We start from the raw sequence: 14,222 nt of genomic DNA, 5'->3' as shown, positions 1-14,222 counted from the left end.
TCCGTGATCCGTGTGTTCCAGTAGCGCTTTCCGTTACTGGAACACACCCTAAATATGCATGCACACAGCATATATATGCGTTTTCATGCAGATGTCGTGACCGGGCTAACGGGCTTCCGTAGAAAAACGTGGATTCCAGGATTCTGGAATCTAGATTGTAAAAACATAATACAAAAACACAACCAACACAAGTGTAAGTTCTTGGAAAAAATTTGTAACGTTAAATACGAGTGTTGTGCGGATTGTTTAGTTTACAGTTTACGTACTTACCATGGTAATACTTTCCATAGCAGAGTAGGCATATAGGTATAGTATAGACACGACACGTGCGACGTGCACGAGGAAAAAACGAAAACTACTATTATATATATAGGTATTAAGTATGTTTACCAAGCGCCGGTACGGAAAAAGAAAATTTTGGAGTAAAATTCATATTGTTTTATAAGTATAGCTACACGAGGCTTGTGGAATGTGGACCTTGTGGTTGCAAGTTTTGTTATTGTCTGTCATGTGCGGGCACGGGCAGGTCCAGAGAGATTTTGTTTGCTGCTTGTTAAAACCTGTGCTCTCTACTTAAATAACTGATCGAGTGCCATAGGATGGTGTAATTAGTGTATATATTTGCCAAAAAAAAAAAAGACTAAAGGGTTGATTCCTTTTGAAGATAAGATAATGGAAATGCTGAATGAGTTTTGTCTCAGTGACGGCCTCAATTTTCCCTCTAATGTAAGTAATTAAGGTTATACACGCTCTGTTTTCAAAAGCCGGCTGTAAGGTTAATATACAGGAACAGGCAGTGATATTTGTTTGGGAAGTACTTATTTAATGTGTATGATGGATTTGAAAAATTTGTTAGTTAAAAACTTGAGTACTCATTACAGTTAATGTCAGTTGCAGGAGCCACAGACTAAGCAGAACTGCAAGCCGCCTGTATGGACGTTGATGAAGGAAAAAATTCTAAAAACCAAGTAAGTCGCGGTTTTTTTTATTACAAGACAGAGTTTTAGATCAGTTCATATTAAGTGTAAATTTTTCCTTTTCTATTTTAATCCTTCCAAATTTTTTTTATTTTTAGTGAGTTAATTTTAGAGTCGACAAACATTTCTAATCTGAACGAACAGTTAAAAAAGGAAATATCTACTTTAAAAAGTGAAAATCAAGAGACAAAGAAAAAGTATAACATTCAGTTGGAAAAGACTACACAACTTGAATTAGTTAGTGTTTTGTAATTTTTTTATAATTTTTTTTTTATTCATCTACTGTCAATTAGAATGTTGTTTTTCACTGTTGTAGAATAAAGAACAGTATGAAAAAACACTTAAAGAGTACAAAGCCACAATAGAGAAACAACAGACTAAGTTGAATGAAAATGATAAACACATAGTTCAGTTAAAATGCAAAATTAAGAATGAGGAAGGTAAGTTGCTAGTTTTTGATGTAAATTACATTTTAATTATGTTAACAAAATTTTTATAAATTATAAACTTTCATAAACAAATTACAATAGCTTTTCTCCCAAATGCATGCTGAACAGATAACTAACAATCATTTTATGATTTCATAAACAGACAAAAATAGAAACTTGCAACAGATTATTGATAGCCCTAAACCTAAGGTTACTAAAAAGAAGAGCAAACCCACAAAAAATCAAGAATGTCAAACTATCGGTAAGTGATTTGCGTATGTTCTAAAAAACTTTGTATAATTAAATTTTTTTTTTTATCAGGTGGTAAAAAGCAAGATTCTTCAGTTAACACAGAACCCATTGAATTGTGTCCAGTAAAGCCACAAACGAGAGATTTTTCCGGAAGTGTGAATTTTCTAAATCGTTCATCCAAAAAGCCACAAATGAAAGATTTTTCCGGAAATGTTAATTTTCTAAAATGTTCACCCAAAAAGCCACAAATGAAGACTGCTTCAATAAATACTAATCCTGCACACATTAGTTCTGTAAAACCACTAGTTAAAGATTTTACAGCAAACGTCAATTTCACATCACGTGTGCCTCAAAAACCATTAATGGTAGATAAAAATGAATGTACTGATGAGTGTAAAACAATCAGTCAAGAACCATTTCCAACTTTTTGTTCCAAATGTAAATCTCACATTAGTCCTGCACCAGTTGATCAAATTCTCAAAATCATGACTACACCACCACCAGTACCGATAACTTCTGTGCAGTCGCCACCAAGTTCACCAAGTAAGTTTAATAAAAGTTTCTTGTACAAAAATGAAATATTTTTTTATAAACACATTTCAATTTGACGCAGAATTCCGTGTACCAAAAATCAAACCAGTTAATATGCAACATGAAAGTAAAAAGAACGTTAAAAAGATACCATTTTTACCTGTAAATAATCTATATGCTAGTCATATGAAAAAAGTGGATAAACAAGAATGTTCTGCAATCACAGAAGTAGAAATATTGACGAAGAAAATGGTCAAGTTAGAAAAGAGTTTAAAAAAAATAAAAAGGAAATGTAAGTCAGATGATTCTTCAAATCAGAATTGTTGTTCAAAAAATATTCAGTTTTTTGTACAGTACCCTGATCAACAAAATCGTAAGAAATCGAAAGATCAGAAACTTAAACCACTCAAAAGATTAAACCAGAAAGTTATTCGTAGTAAGAAAAATGATCGTTTGGTGGCAAACAAGTGGCAAGTTGAAAGCTGCTCCGAGCCTAAAAGATTAAAAGTACTTCATCCTAAAAATAAAATGCCTTCAATAAAGAAATTAACTAGTCAAAATAGGATTGCGCGTTTATTTGAATCTCCAGCACATACTCCTCGTGTAAATAATAGTAGTATCCTTTATTCACCGGAAGAGTATTCATCTTCATCAAACCTGGTATAATTTTTATCATTTTCTAATGTCTTCTAATGTCATTAACTTGCTTTTATCATTTTTTTTTCAGTCCTCCCCTTCACTAGATAATGAAGACGAAAGCAATAACTCGTTAGGAAAATCTTTGAATGGTATAGAAATAAGTAATTCTGTATTATCTGAGACTGAAGTTCTTACACCTCCAACTAGTCAGATATCGCTGTACAAATATACTTATCCAAATAATATAGAAAAAGAAGTAGATTTTGAAGAAAACGTTATACCTGAAGAAAAAAGTTATAGTTGTGAAAGTGAAGATTTTTCGAGTAAAGAGTATAGTGAAAAAAGTGAGCAGCAAGAGTCTACGAATGGGCAAAGTATTGGTGAAAGTAATTCAATCGTTTTGCTACCTAGTAATCAAAATAATTCCATCACTAATTTAGTCAAACAAAACAGTGTAGAAAATAAGGGAGTTGAAGATTCGAACAAAGACAATACTTCGTTAGATGGGCCACCTGATTTAAAAAAAATAAATTATTTAGATGATGAAAATATTTACAAAAATAATATACATAAACAGAATGCTACAGAAAAGTATGTGATCAATGAAAAAGCTAAGGACGATAGTTTTTCTGATATTCTATCTTACCCGATAATATTCGAGAACTCTGAAGTGATTAACAAAAACCTTGATGTCAGTAATGTAGAAATCAAAGAAAAAAATGCATTAATCAAAAAAAGTTCATCAGTTACAGTAAATGATACCGTGTCTCCGAATACAAATGAAGTAGTTCATAGTGTACAAAATGAGACAATAGAGGATATTCAAATGGATGAAGACACAAATGATAATACTTGTTCTGGTAAAAAAATTGTTGATGTTAAAATTTTGCCTCATCAAGTCTTTAATCCATCACCAAGTTGTAAAGTAAATCATGAAGTGCCTCAAAATATAAATGAATTAGTGATCAGTGAACAAAATGATACATTAAATAAGACAACGGAGGATATTCAAATGAATGAACACACCAATAACCACACTTCTATGGATGAGAAAATAATCGGCCCTGAAATTCTGCCTCAAGAAGTCATACATTCATTATCAGGATGTGAAGTAAAAGATAAACTATCTCAAGATACAAAAGACTTGTTGAACAATGACCCAAAACATGAATTAGAAGACGAGTCAACGGCCAATATTCTGGAAAAAGAATCCACAAATCCTGTTGCATGTGTAGATAAACAAATAACAGATTCTGAACTGTTGCCTAAACAAGCTATACATACATTATCTGTGTGTAAAGTGAACGATACAATTCCTCAAAGTACAAAAGATTTAGTGAAAAATATTCTAAATGACATATTAAAAAATGAGTTAACAGAATACATTTCAACGAAAAATCTTGAAAGTGATACGTGTGTAGATAACGAAATTATTGATTCTAAACTTTTGTCAGAAGAAACAGCACCTACATCACCTGTGCACAAAGTAAATGATACAGCATCTGAAAGTACAAGAGATTTAGGGAACAACTTTCTCAATGATGCATTACAAAATGAGTCGATAGAACATATTCCCGCAAGTGAGGCCACTAATGATGTTACTAGTGTAGATAACCAAATAATTGACCCTGCAATTTCATCAGAAGAAGCTGTTCATGCATCACCTTTTAGTAACGTACCTGATGTATCACAAAATGATAAAAATGGTGAATTAAACAATGAGTTGATAAAAGATTCATTTAATGAAAATACCTATGATGATGGTTGTTTGAATAAATTAGCCGATGCTAAAATTTTGCTGAAAGAAACTGTAGGTGGATTACCTGTCGAAGTTGATAATACGATCTCTCAAAATACAGATGATATAGAGCACGTTGTTCCAAATGTTCAGTTAAACAATGAGTTAATAGAGAATATTAAAACGAACGAGCACGCAAACGATAATAATATTGTAGATGAACAAGTCGATGCTACAATTTTGCCAGAAGAAGCTGTACATGCTGTATTACCTGTATTAAGTAATACGAGTCTCAGCCAGTCTTTAGAAGATATTAAAAGTAATGACAGCGTGTTGCCAAGTACTCCAATTAGTTCGGACATTCCCATAACACCGAAAAAGGCATTTACTACACCTGAATGCAGTAAATCTTTTCAACCTGAAACCTTATTAACGGAACATAGTATTGCAGAAAATAAAAAAGATGTTTCAACAGACGATACTGATATTTCTAGGTCTATAGGAGATAATTTGTGTTTGACACAATCCAAAAAGAGTCCTAATGACGAAGAAGACATCTGTGCGCCTGAAAAATCATCTGCAGCTAGGATTTCACAGTACCCATCCAAAAAAATTTCTAATACGCCCAGAATTCCGTACCTAATGCCTGAACCTAGAACAAGAGTGCGTATCAGAGGCAAGAAAATAGAGATTGCAAAACCTGAAAATATAGACTGGGACGGTGATTTTTCTCAACATTTGGGCACCAGTGAATTTTCTCTAATTAATACGCCTTGCGTTTCCGACAGTAATAATGACCTTGAAAAAAACTTGAACAATCAACAAAGTTGTAAACTTAAGAATATATCTCGAAATAAATCTAATCTTGAAGTTTTTGTTATACCGGAAAATGCATTTGATAAGAGCTTGATAAAAGATAAAATAAAAATTAAAATGAAACTTGTTTCAAAACAAAATGAAAGCGTAAATGAAAATTCTGGAAACACAGTAGATAACTCATCAGCACTTACGGAAACACCTAGAGATGATGAAGAGGTCATGAAAGAAAACGACTTGAGCTTTGAAGAACTAGATTTCAAGATCCACTCGTTAACAATGGCCACGATTAAAGTTGAAGAACGTGATTCAATGACACCCTATCCTTGGAATGATATGGGGGACAATAATTTTGTTAACGATGAAGAAAGTCATTTAATTCCAATAGAAACTAGTCGCCCGGAAAAAATGGTAGAAAAAAGTATATGTGAAGTCGAAGCAAGCAGTCCCGTTAAAGAAAATGAAAAAGTTTCTGCAGTATTGACACCTTCTGACATAAGTAACACTAATTTATATTTAGTTGAAGACGATGATTCTCCAGAAAAAGAATTTGACGAACCACCTGAATCTGATTCAACAAAATTTAGTTTACCCAAAGAAATGAAAGCAGAGCAAGTTGATGAAATATCAGAGGAATCATCTGAGTCAAGAATATCATCATCATCATCATCGGGAATTAAACGTAAAAATCCTAGTAAGGCAGTGCAGCAAGATGAATCATCTGATGAGATATCATGCAAAGGACCAGTGAAAAGAGGACGCAAGAAAATCTCCGATGGTGTTGCATCGAAACCAAAAACTACGTCCAAAATGATGTTGCTAGCGAAAATCAAAAGGTTGAAGAAAACTAGCAAGGCGCCACCAAACGCTCCAAACATCAGATCCGAGCCTTTGTTGATGAAAATCATAACCGAGCCAGCTGAACCTATCACCGATCCCGACGAAATCAGTAACGAAACTGACATTTCTAACAAATCGCCCAAGTCAAGGATAAAATCAAACAGTGGTGCTGAGTCCGCATTAACAAGTCAGTTGGATGATAGTGTGTCGGAAATTGTTCCTGCAAAGAAACAACGAATTGCACACAGGCCGAAAAATCACAATGCAGGATCTCAACCCATCGAACCCAAGAATCGATGGAGCAAGAAAATTACAACATCTAAAAATACTAAAGACACGTCTTCAGAAGAAGTAAATGAGGTCGATAAGTTTTCTACACTGTTGGAAGATTACGAAAAGACTTGCAAGGAAAGAGCTGAATTATCGCGTTTACAAAGGCAAAGAAATTCCATCAACCCGTTCAATACTCGTAGTTGTGCCCATTCATTTAAGAGTGGTTCAAATTCTGTATCGCCTCCAACCAATAGTTCGTCAATAGGTACAAACAACATAAAGATAGAACCTAGCTCGGACGAAAATTTCAATGACAATATGAATGTAATGGATTTTTCTGCCAACGATTCTGCTGATAGGAATATTTCATCTGTGAGTAACACTATTCAATCTCCTGAATCTAATAACCAATCCACCATTCAAAGCGCAAATGATATCTCAACGCCTACTTCTCAAAGTAAGTACAATTCAAAAAAAATATAATGACAATTTAAATTGAATCTGTTGCCTAATGAACTCATTAATTCAGGGACCCCTTTGGTGACTCCTTTAAGAGGATTGAGGCGCCGTCAAGAAGTTACCCCTTTGAAAACCTTGAATCTTAATGCTAAAAAATCCACAAAAAATTTTACCAAACAGTTGAAGAATCGAAACAACGTACCATATATCATAGATGAAACCAACTCCTCTTTAGGTGACACGAGTATAGTATCGGTTTTAAATGAAACAGTTTTTGTTTCAAAAAACTTTTCACCGTGGTCTCGCAAGCAACTTGATAGCGCTAAAAAAAGTGGTGAGTATTTACTTGTGTGTTCATTCAAACCTATCGTCCAGAAATTTTTAGCTGATGTTAGCTCGCATCGATTGGAGCTAACCGGTGCTAACATGAACGTCTGTATTTATGATCACAGAACTCTAATAGCTTCTCTGATCAGCTCAAAACGACACTGGTCCACAAACTTAACATATGTAGTTATATATATTCCCACACGTTTCTGGAAAATAATTTCACAAGAGTAGAAATGGAGTCTAAATTTTTTTTAGTGCTTTATCATTGCCTAACTTGATAAATTGTCGTTTCCAAAGCATTTTTTAAAAACTGTAATTCTTTTACTGAGAAAATTTTTTTCCAGAAAAATTTATTTATGAACAACTTACGACTCTGATGGAAACAAATCCATGGACAATAGAAACTATGGAGCAAGTATTAAACCAACTTACCGGCTCTAAAGACTCTAGAACACTTGCATTGTACATTGTTGAATATGCAACAAAAAAAATTGACGACTTTGCCGAAGACTTTATAAGAGAGTTTACACCACCGGCTCTGCTAATGAAAATGTCAGAGCAAAAAATTGTTGTTTTAGTATGTAAAATCGACAAGAAGGATCCAGGATTTGTTGATGAAATATTGCAGGGAATCCAGTTCAAACTATTTAATCGTGACAAATTTTATATTTCTGTATGAGCTATGGAAAATAGTTTAAATTAAAAAAAAATATATATATATATATTCAACTTCTCATGACAAACTAATATTTATCCATTATCATTTTAGGATGATGTATCCAAGCGGCTCTTTCGTATTTTAATTGCATTAAACAAAATCAGGCAGAATAGAGAAAGCGTTAGGATCGCAATTTGTGACGCCATTTATTGCTTAAATTTGCTAGCCCTGGATCTTATTGATACTGCACTGTCGTCATGGTCTGAATTGATTCCCGCATATAGCACCGAAAACGGTAATCTTTTGTAAAACAGGGTTTCCCTCTAACCATAAGATGTGATAGTCAAGGTTATCATTTTTAATGTATTATTTATTTTTTAGATATCATAACAAAAACCATAGTGCACATAATAATGACCTATAAGCCAAATAAATACTATCCTATGCTCAAAAGAGTGCGACAATGGCTCACCACTGATCAACATGGCTATCCAAAAGATGGCTATCAGGATGAGAACTTAATAACAGAACTGCTCACAGGCCTTAAAAGTGAGAGAATTTATTGATTTTACTAAAATATTCTTGTTATTTTATATTGAATTTTATTTTAATGAAATTCCTCCAACAGACAATACACAAGGTTTTCACACGGCAGTACTTTTAATATGCAAAATGAGGGATGAGACAAAATTTTTGGATAAGATTGTAAATGGAATAAAAAATATTTTATTAAGTCAATCTGATCGTTCCTCGACTTACAGAGAACTAACCTTACTCGGTATTGTTCTTGTGCAAGTTAAACCATACAATGTTCGTTTTTCAAATTACAATATATAAGCTCTCTTTGTTATTTAGGTAATATTTGCCGATCTTTGAATCCTGAAAATATATCAGATACTGTTTCTAAAACCATTGATCAACTTTGCGATGTTTTATCAAACAATGACGGTAATTATTATTATTATTTTTTTCAATTATTTATGAAAAAGAATGTGTTGCATAAACTCTGTATTCCCACAGGATCCGATGATTTAAAAGATGGCATAGTATCTTGCCTATCAAGTATTACTAAGTTTAAGTATGAAAAGATTGCCTGGACTCTGATGACGTGGCCATCTAAAAAGGAACTTCGACCCGATATGAGAACCAAGTTAATCGCGTTCTTTAACGAGCATGATTTCAATTGGTGGTGGAATTTTGTAAAAAAGAAGTTCCCTTTAGCATTAAAAGTTTAAGTATGATTAGATAGAGTAATCGATGTTAATAAAACTTGAAAAAGTTTATTTTCTTTATGTACATGATCCAAACTGTTTTTATAAATAAAAAGGTAAATTAAAAAAATAAAAACAGCGTTTTTTTTTATACTTCAATAATTATGCTATTGAATGTTTTTGGAGAACAAGAGTACAGGTGTCTGTTTCTTCTCAATTGGTAATGATGATGATGATGAAGAAAATATAGAATGGCGATGATAGTAACATAATATTCAACATATTTGTAAGCTTCCATAGGCAGAGCACGCTAACGTTACTAATGCATATACATAATGCCTAATCGCTTTTTTATACTCGATTATCTCGTCATCTTCGTTGTTCTCTTTATCAATTTTATGTTTCCAACACTCATTCTTCTTTCTCTCTTTTTTAAAAATAACAATCTCAAAAATAATAACAATGTCTGGTTCCAATATTGCTGGATCAGTGATTTGCTATAAAACATATTTTTTTAGGAGTTCACTTGTATAACTTTGGAAATAATTAAAATGTACCATGATAGATGAGACATAGTAACTCTGCAATATAACTATTCAATAATTTTTATTTTAAAAACTTTTCTTGCCAGTTTATTTTTCAAGCAACGATTTCTTTGGTACTTTAACAACAGAGTACTGCACAAGCACGTAAAAAATCACGTGGAAACAAACTTTTTACAAGAATAAAGTCAAATTTACCATTTTTATTTCATACAGCTGCCTACAGGTGATTATTTTTTGAAAAAGTAAAATCCATTGACGATAGTTCAAGGGTTGAAGCCAATTTTCAAATTTAACGGAAAACTGCAATACTGCATGCTCATTTTTCAAAATCTTTGAAGTCAACTGCGCCGGCTCCGTTGATGGGACTTTCTATTTCGCTAATTCACTACATGTATGGTGTGTGCAGTTGTCTGATGCCACCACTTTGAACCACTATCTTAATAAGTTGATCAACTATTACACGTAAATTGAATATCATGGCGTTCTCTATCATTTTTGTGTAAGTAGGTACATTTTTTGTAATTTTTTGCTTTACGACTTTAAATTTTTTCTTCTCGTTGAGCGCCTACTGCAAATGCGAAAACGTATGCGAAAGTTTGTATGTTTTTAACTTGAATTAACGTTCTAAATGTTGCAGTTGTTTTTGGACTGAAAAAAAATGTCAAATTTAACATTGATGAAGTTAGAATGGAGGCTCACACCTTACTGTAGTAATTGAAATGATGTAACTTGTTTTCAATTCTTATAGGTACTACTAAGTTATTAGTGCAATGTTTTACAACACTTGAGTAATATATATAACTATTTCTCCAGTTCAAAAAGCTATGTCAGATGATACAATCGTAGAAAAGTAAATCAATTTCGATAGTTTTTAGTTTCGGTGCGACTCACTTGAATTTTTTTTTTCCAAATGCAGCTTGAAATACTTAAAAGTTTATTTTTCAATTTTCGTTTGGATATTTTATTGCTTGAATACTTACGAAACATTTACGATGGATAAAATTGATATCGATTCTTAGCAGCAGTGTACTTAGTTATATTTTTGTTTATTTTCATGAGAATTTCTGAAAAAGGTGCAAGCCTTCTTAAGGTTGGAGAAAAAATGCTGCTTTAAATTTTATTGTATACGTCTCCCAGTTTTAGTAATTGTTTTTCCAATCCTCATATATTACTGGTCTAGTGACGTGGGAGCAACTCGGGCACAAGAGAAGCAAAAAAGGTCAAGATAGCGCTACTATTCACTTTTATTAAAAGTCTTGTCTAAGTTTTCATACCGATTTGATTTATACGTATTTCAAGGTTTATAATTCAATTTTTTTCTAAAAACTCTGTAAAGATTTCTCGTTAACTATTTTATTTACTGTATTTATCAAGGGGCGTGTGTAGCTTCATAACTATATTTGACGTGTACGCAACACCTTTCAAGTTGTCGGCACATTAACAGGTTTTGAATAGAAGTTTTCTTAAAAGATGCACATTTGAAAATGCGACTTGTTAAGAACTATGTGTGTATAAGGAATAAATGTACACGAATCAACAGCTGCTTATAAGATAGTCTTCTTTCACTTTAATAGTCATTTCGGGTCTTATTATATTTCGATGATTATTTTCATTATTATTATTATTCTTCTTTAACTTCAGCGAAAATATAAATTCCATAATAAGAAATTTAATACAATAGTTTAAAGGCACTCGATCCTCTTTATCAAATGCGCCTTGCATCTTCATTAATTTTTTGTGTGGCTTTTTTCTACATTGTACAAGCACGTCCTTACCGAAGAAGAGAACGCGCTTATACGGTCACTAATAATAATAATTAATTGTACATCTATAATTATTGATCAATGACAGTATAATAAATTAGGAACCACGTACAATATAATTTAGGGTTTTAATTTTTGTTAAATTAATTTAGAGTTATTCTTAACTTCGGTTTAACTAACGACTATTTATAAATTATACGATACAATCGGGCTGATGTTTTCGAATATTTATACAAGATCACTTTTTTCTTCAATACAAATAACTTTACACGACAGCATTGATACAACTTACGAATAATTAAAATCCAATCAAACTTGACTCGTAGATCAAGGATTGCAACAAAAATGAATGAAAGCCAAAGAGCAAGAGGAAAGGAAAAAAGAGAGATAGAAACCATGTGAAAAAACAAAACGAAACCAGAACGTAGTGCCGCGCAGCAGAACGTCTGGAAGAACCGAGTGCACCGATTTGTTAATATCTACAAATGTACAAAATACTTCACGTAAAGAACGGTTTCGCATGTTTCTCTCCTCACCTTATCCTCTCGCCGTAACATTATCAAAAACAATTTTTTTTTTTTTTTTTTTTTTTTTTTCTCAATGCAATTATCTGTCACGCGCGCTTAATGCAACATACGTACGTTCGTAATACATATATCAGCCCAACTCATCGTCGAGCTCTTTATTCGCTGCGCTTTCAATGACGATTACGACAAAGAAAAAAAAAATAAAATACATAATTCCAGAGCTACGTAATTAGCGGCAGCCTTATTTGCTCTTGTGTGCTTCTTTTATTTTCGTTTCAATATGTATATATTTTATCCTTTGTTTCGCTAATACATGTACATATGTGTGTATTTATGTTACTTTTGTAAATATTTTGTATACTTTATATATATTTAAATATATATATATATATAATGTAATAACTTACTATTTACAAGTGACAAAAAAGAGGCCTGCCTCGCCGCTACAAAACTCACAGTCGATCTCTCACCAAATTACATGTTTGTGATTTTTACTCAAACACTAGTGTTTAGTTAGGCGATTTTTATTTTAATTACACATGTAAATAATGTGTACATGAAACGTGTAAGTGTGTATTGCATGTGAACGTATGAAAGACTAGGCCCCGATTTTTCAATAAAAAATATAAAATTCTGTCACTTTTTCGGAGACAGCATAATCAATATACATACTACTATATCTCACGTACAACAAATGTATCTCAAAACCAATCAAATTACACATACGTTATATACTGCTAGTCCAACCTCATCTCTTTTTTTTTTTTTTTTTTTTCGAGCTTCCGATGCAGTATACACAACACATATACTCCCGGAAAATTGAGAAGAGTCAGCTATGTTTGAAACAACGAAATTAATATTAGTTATAAATGAGCACTTAGCCTTATCGTACTCTTGTAATTTTTTTCTTTTTTGGATTTTTTATTACACATGTATATGAATATAGTCTATAGCAAAGAAATTATATTTCTTATAACTTATAACTTTAGAGTAGAAAAGCCGACTAGAAAAGAAAAAAAAAAAAAAAAAAAAAAAATCGAAATGCAACCGACAGATGAGTGATGCAGTTCACGTGAGTACTTTATACTGACAAATTTCTTTGGTGTACTTTATAAAAACAGGGGAAAAAAATTGAAGAAAGAAAAAATAACTCAACATTAAAGCGATTTTTATTCCTGCACCTCTCTTCTTTCATGTCACGCCTTAAATAACAAAAAATTTGCAATGTCTCTTCGCAGAGAGCTAGCTCCCCTTTTCTGCAAACACAAAAGGAAGCAGGCATGCATACCTTTATGCTTTCTCTTCTCCAAATCCGGTGTATATTGACAAATAACAATCGCAAACAATCATACAAAATTTGTCTCTAATATATGTATCTATATATATTTTTTCGTTCTAGAGGAATGTCTTGCTTCTTCTCTTGCTTCGTAACCACGTGACGTTTTAAAAAGGTGCCTCCTCCAACTCGTTCCTTTCCGTTGGTGCCACTAATGTCACGTCAGCGTTTCCTCGTTGCGTTGTTCATAATAGTTTTTTTTTTTTTTTCCTTTTCTTTCCTTCGCACTTATTTTCGCAGTTTGCAATAAGTCCTTAGGAGAGACACGCGAGGTGAGTTACGGGTCACGAACTAGACACTGAACGGACCCCTGTCAAAGATCGGAGAGCTCGTTTTTTAATGGCTCAAACGCTTGTTCTCGTTGATGGAAGCTACTCGAGTTGATGTCTCGGTCGGGAAGTTCCAGCTCGGCATTCTTGTCTGCTCTATCGACGGCGCTATCGTCTGTAAATGTAAAAAGATGCATTGAATTTAAATGAAAAAAAAAAAAAAAAAAAAAAAAAAAAAATTAGAAGCGTATGTAAAAGATAGTTTAGTTAAATATAAACAGTGAATTATTTATTCCATTGAAAATAAGGAATTTACAGGAGTGAAAGAGAGCTCTGATCCTTTGATTGAGCTGAAGATCCAAAAATGCTTCAAGTTGTATTATTAAATTTTGCAGAAAAAATGTAACTTTTTAGTTTGATAGTGAAGTGTCAAAGGGAATAATAAAGAAGGCAAATTGGCTGCCAGAGCGGTTTTCTTTCTAGATTAAATGGGTTTTCGCTGGAGCGCCGGTTGTAGCCAACGACTAAAGTATGCAAAAGAATGGAAAAAAAAGGACGAGGAAAGAAGGAACGAGATAAAAGGAAAAGGTATAGAAGCAGAGAGAAGAAGTAGAAGGTAAGGAAGAAGGA

At 32.8% G+C, this 14,222-nt stretch overlaps 2 protein-coding genes across 3 annotated transcripts in view; one reads left to right on the top strand and one right to left on the bottom strand.

The window, feature by feature from the left end:
- Positions 1–101: 101 nt before the first annotated feature.
- Positions 102–9,273, top strand: LOC106639598 (uncharacterized). Of its 2 annotated transcripts, none has more exons than XM_089596307.1 (15): positions 102–726; positions 898–968; positions 1,076–1,214; positions 1,294–1,417; positions 1,569–1,667; positions 1,727–2,200; positions 2,271–2,848; positions 2,916–6,951; positions 7,024–7,287; positions 7,628–7,956; positions 8,053–8,236; positions 8,323–8,490; positions 8,570–8,719; positions 8,797–8,889; positions 8,962–9,273. In XM_089596307.1, the coding sequence occupies exons 1-15, from the start codon at positions 673–675 to the stop codon at positions 9,174–9,176; spliced, it is 6,978 nt and encodes a 2,325-aa protein (XP_089452433.1). In that variant the 5' UTR covers positions 102–672; the 3' UTR covers positions 9,177–9,273. The 2 variants fall into 2 exon arrangements, with proteins under 2 accessions (XP_089452433.1, XP_089452432.1); XM_089596306.1 differs by having other exon boundaries at positions 892–968.
- A 3,865-nt stretch (positions 9,274–13,138) lies between these two features.
- The window catches only part of LOC106639597 (uncharacterized), a 48,292-nt gene continuing 47,208 nt past the window's right edge, over positions 13,139–14,222 (bottom strand). The window contains exon 7 of the mRNA XM_089596318.1: positions 13,139–13,767. Coding sequence (XP_089452444.1) covers positions 13,660–13,767 — 108 coding nt within the window. The 3' untranslated portion in view covers positions 13,139–13,659. The remainder of the gene's footprint in view (positions 13,768–14,222) is intronic.

This window comes from Copidosoma floridanum, unplaced genomic scaffold (assembly GCF_036245765.1).
Source record: "Copidosoma floridanum isolate Cflo_tuat_1 unplaced genomic scaffold, Cflo_Japanese_pri ptg000030l, whole genome shotgun sequence".
NCBI lineage: Eukaryota > Metazoa > Arthropoda > Insecta > Hymenoptera > Encyrtidae > Copidosoma > Copidosoma floridanum.
Note: the sequence above shows the minus strand (reverse complement) of the source record. Positions and strands in the feature narration are given on the sequence as shown.

Bases quoted from the DNA above. Each gene is read 5' to 3' on its own strand.
- LOC106639598 (XM_089596306.1), top strand. From the start codon at position 673: ATGGAAATGCTGAATGAGTTTTGTCTCAGTGACGGCCTCAATTTTCCC. The intron at 1,668-1,726 runs GTAAGTGATTTG...TTTTTTTATCAG, and splicing joins TCAAGAATGTCAAACTATCG to GTGGTAAAAAGCAAGATTCT. The intron at 8,237-8,322 runs GTAATCTTTTGT...TTTATTTTTTAG, and splicing joins CGCATATAGCACCGAAAACG to ATATCATAACAAAAACCATA.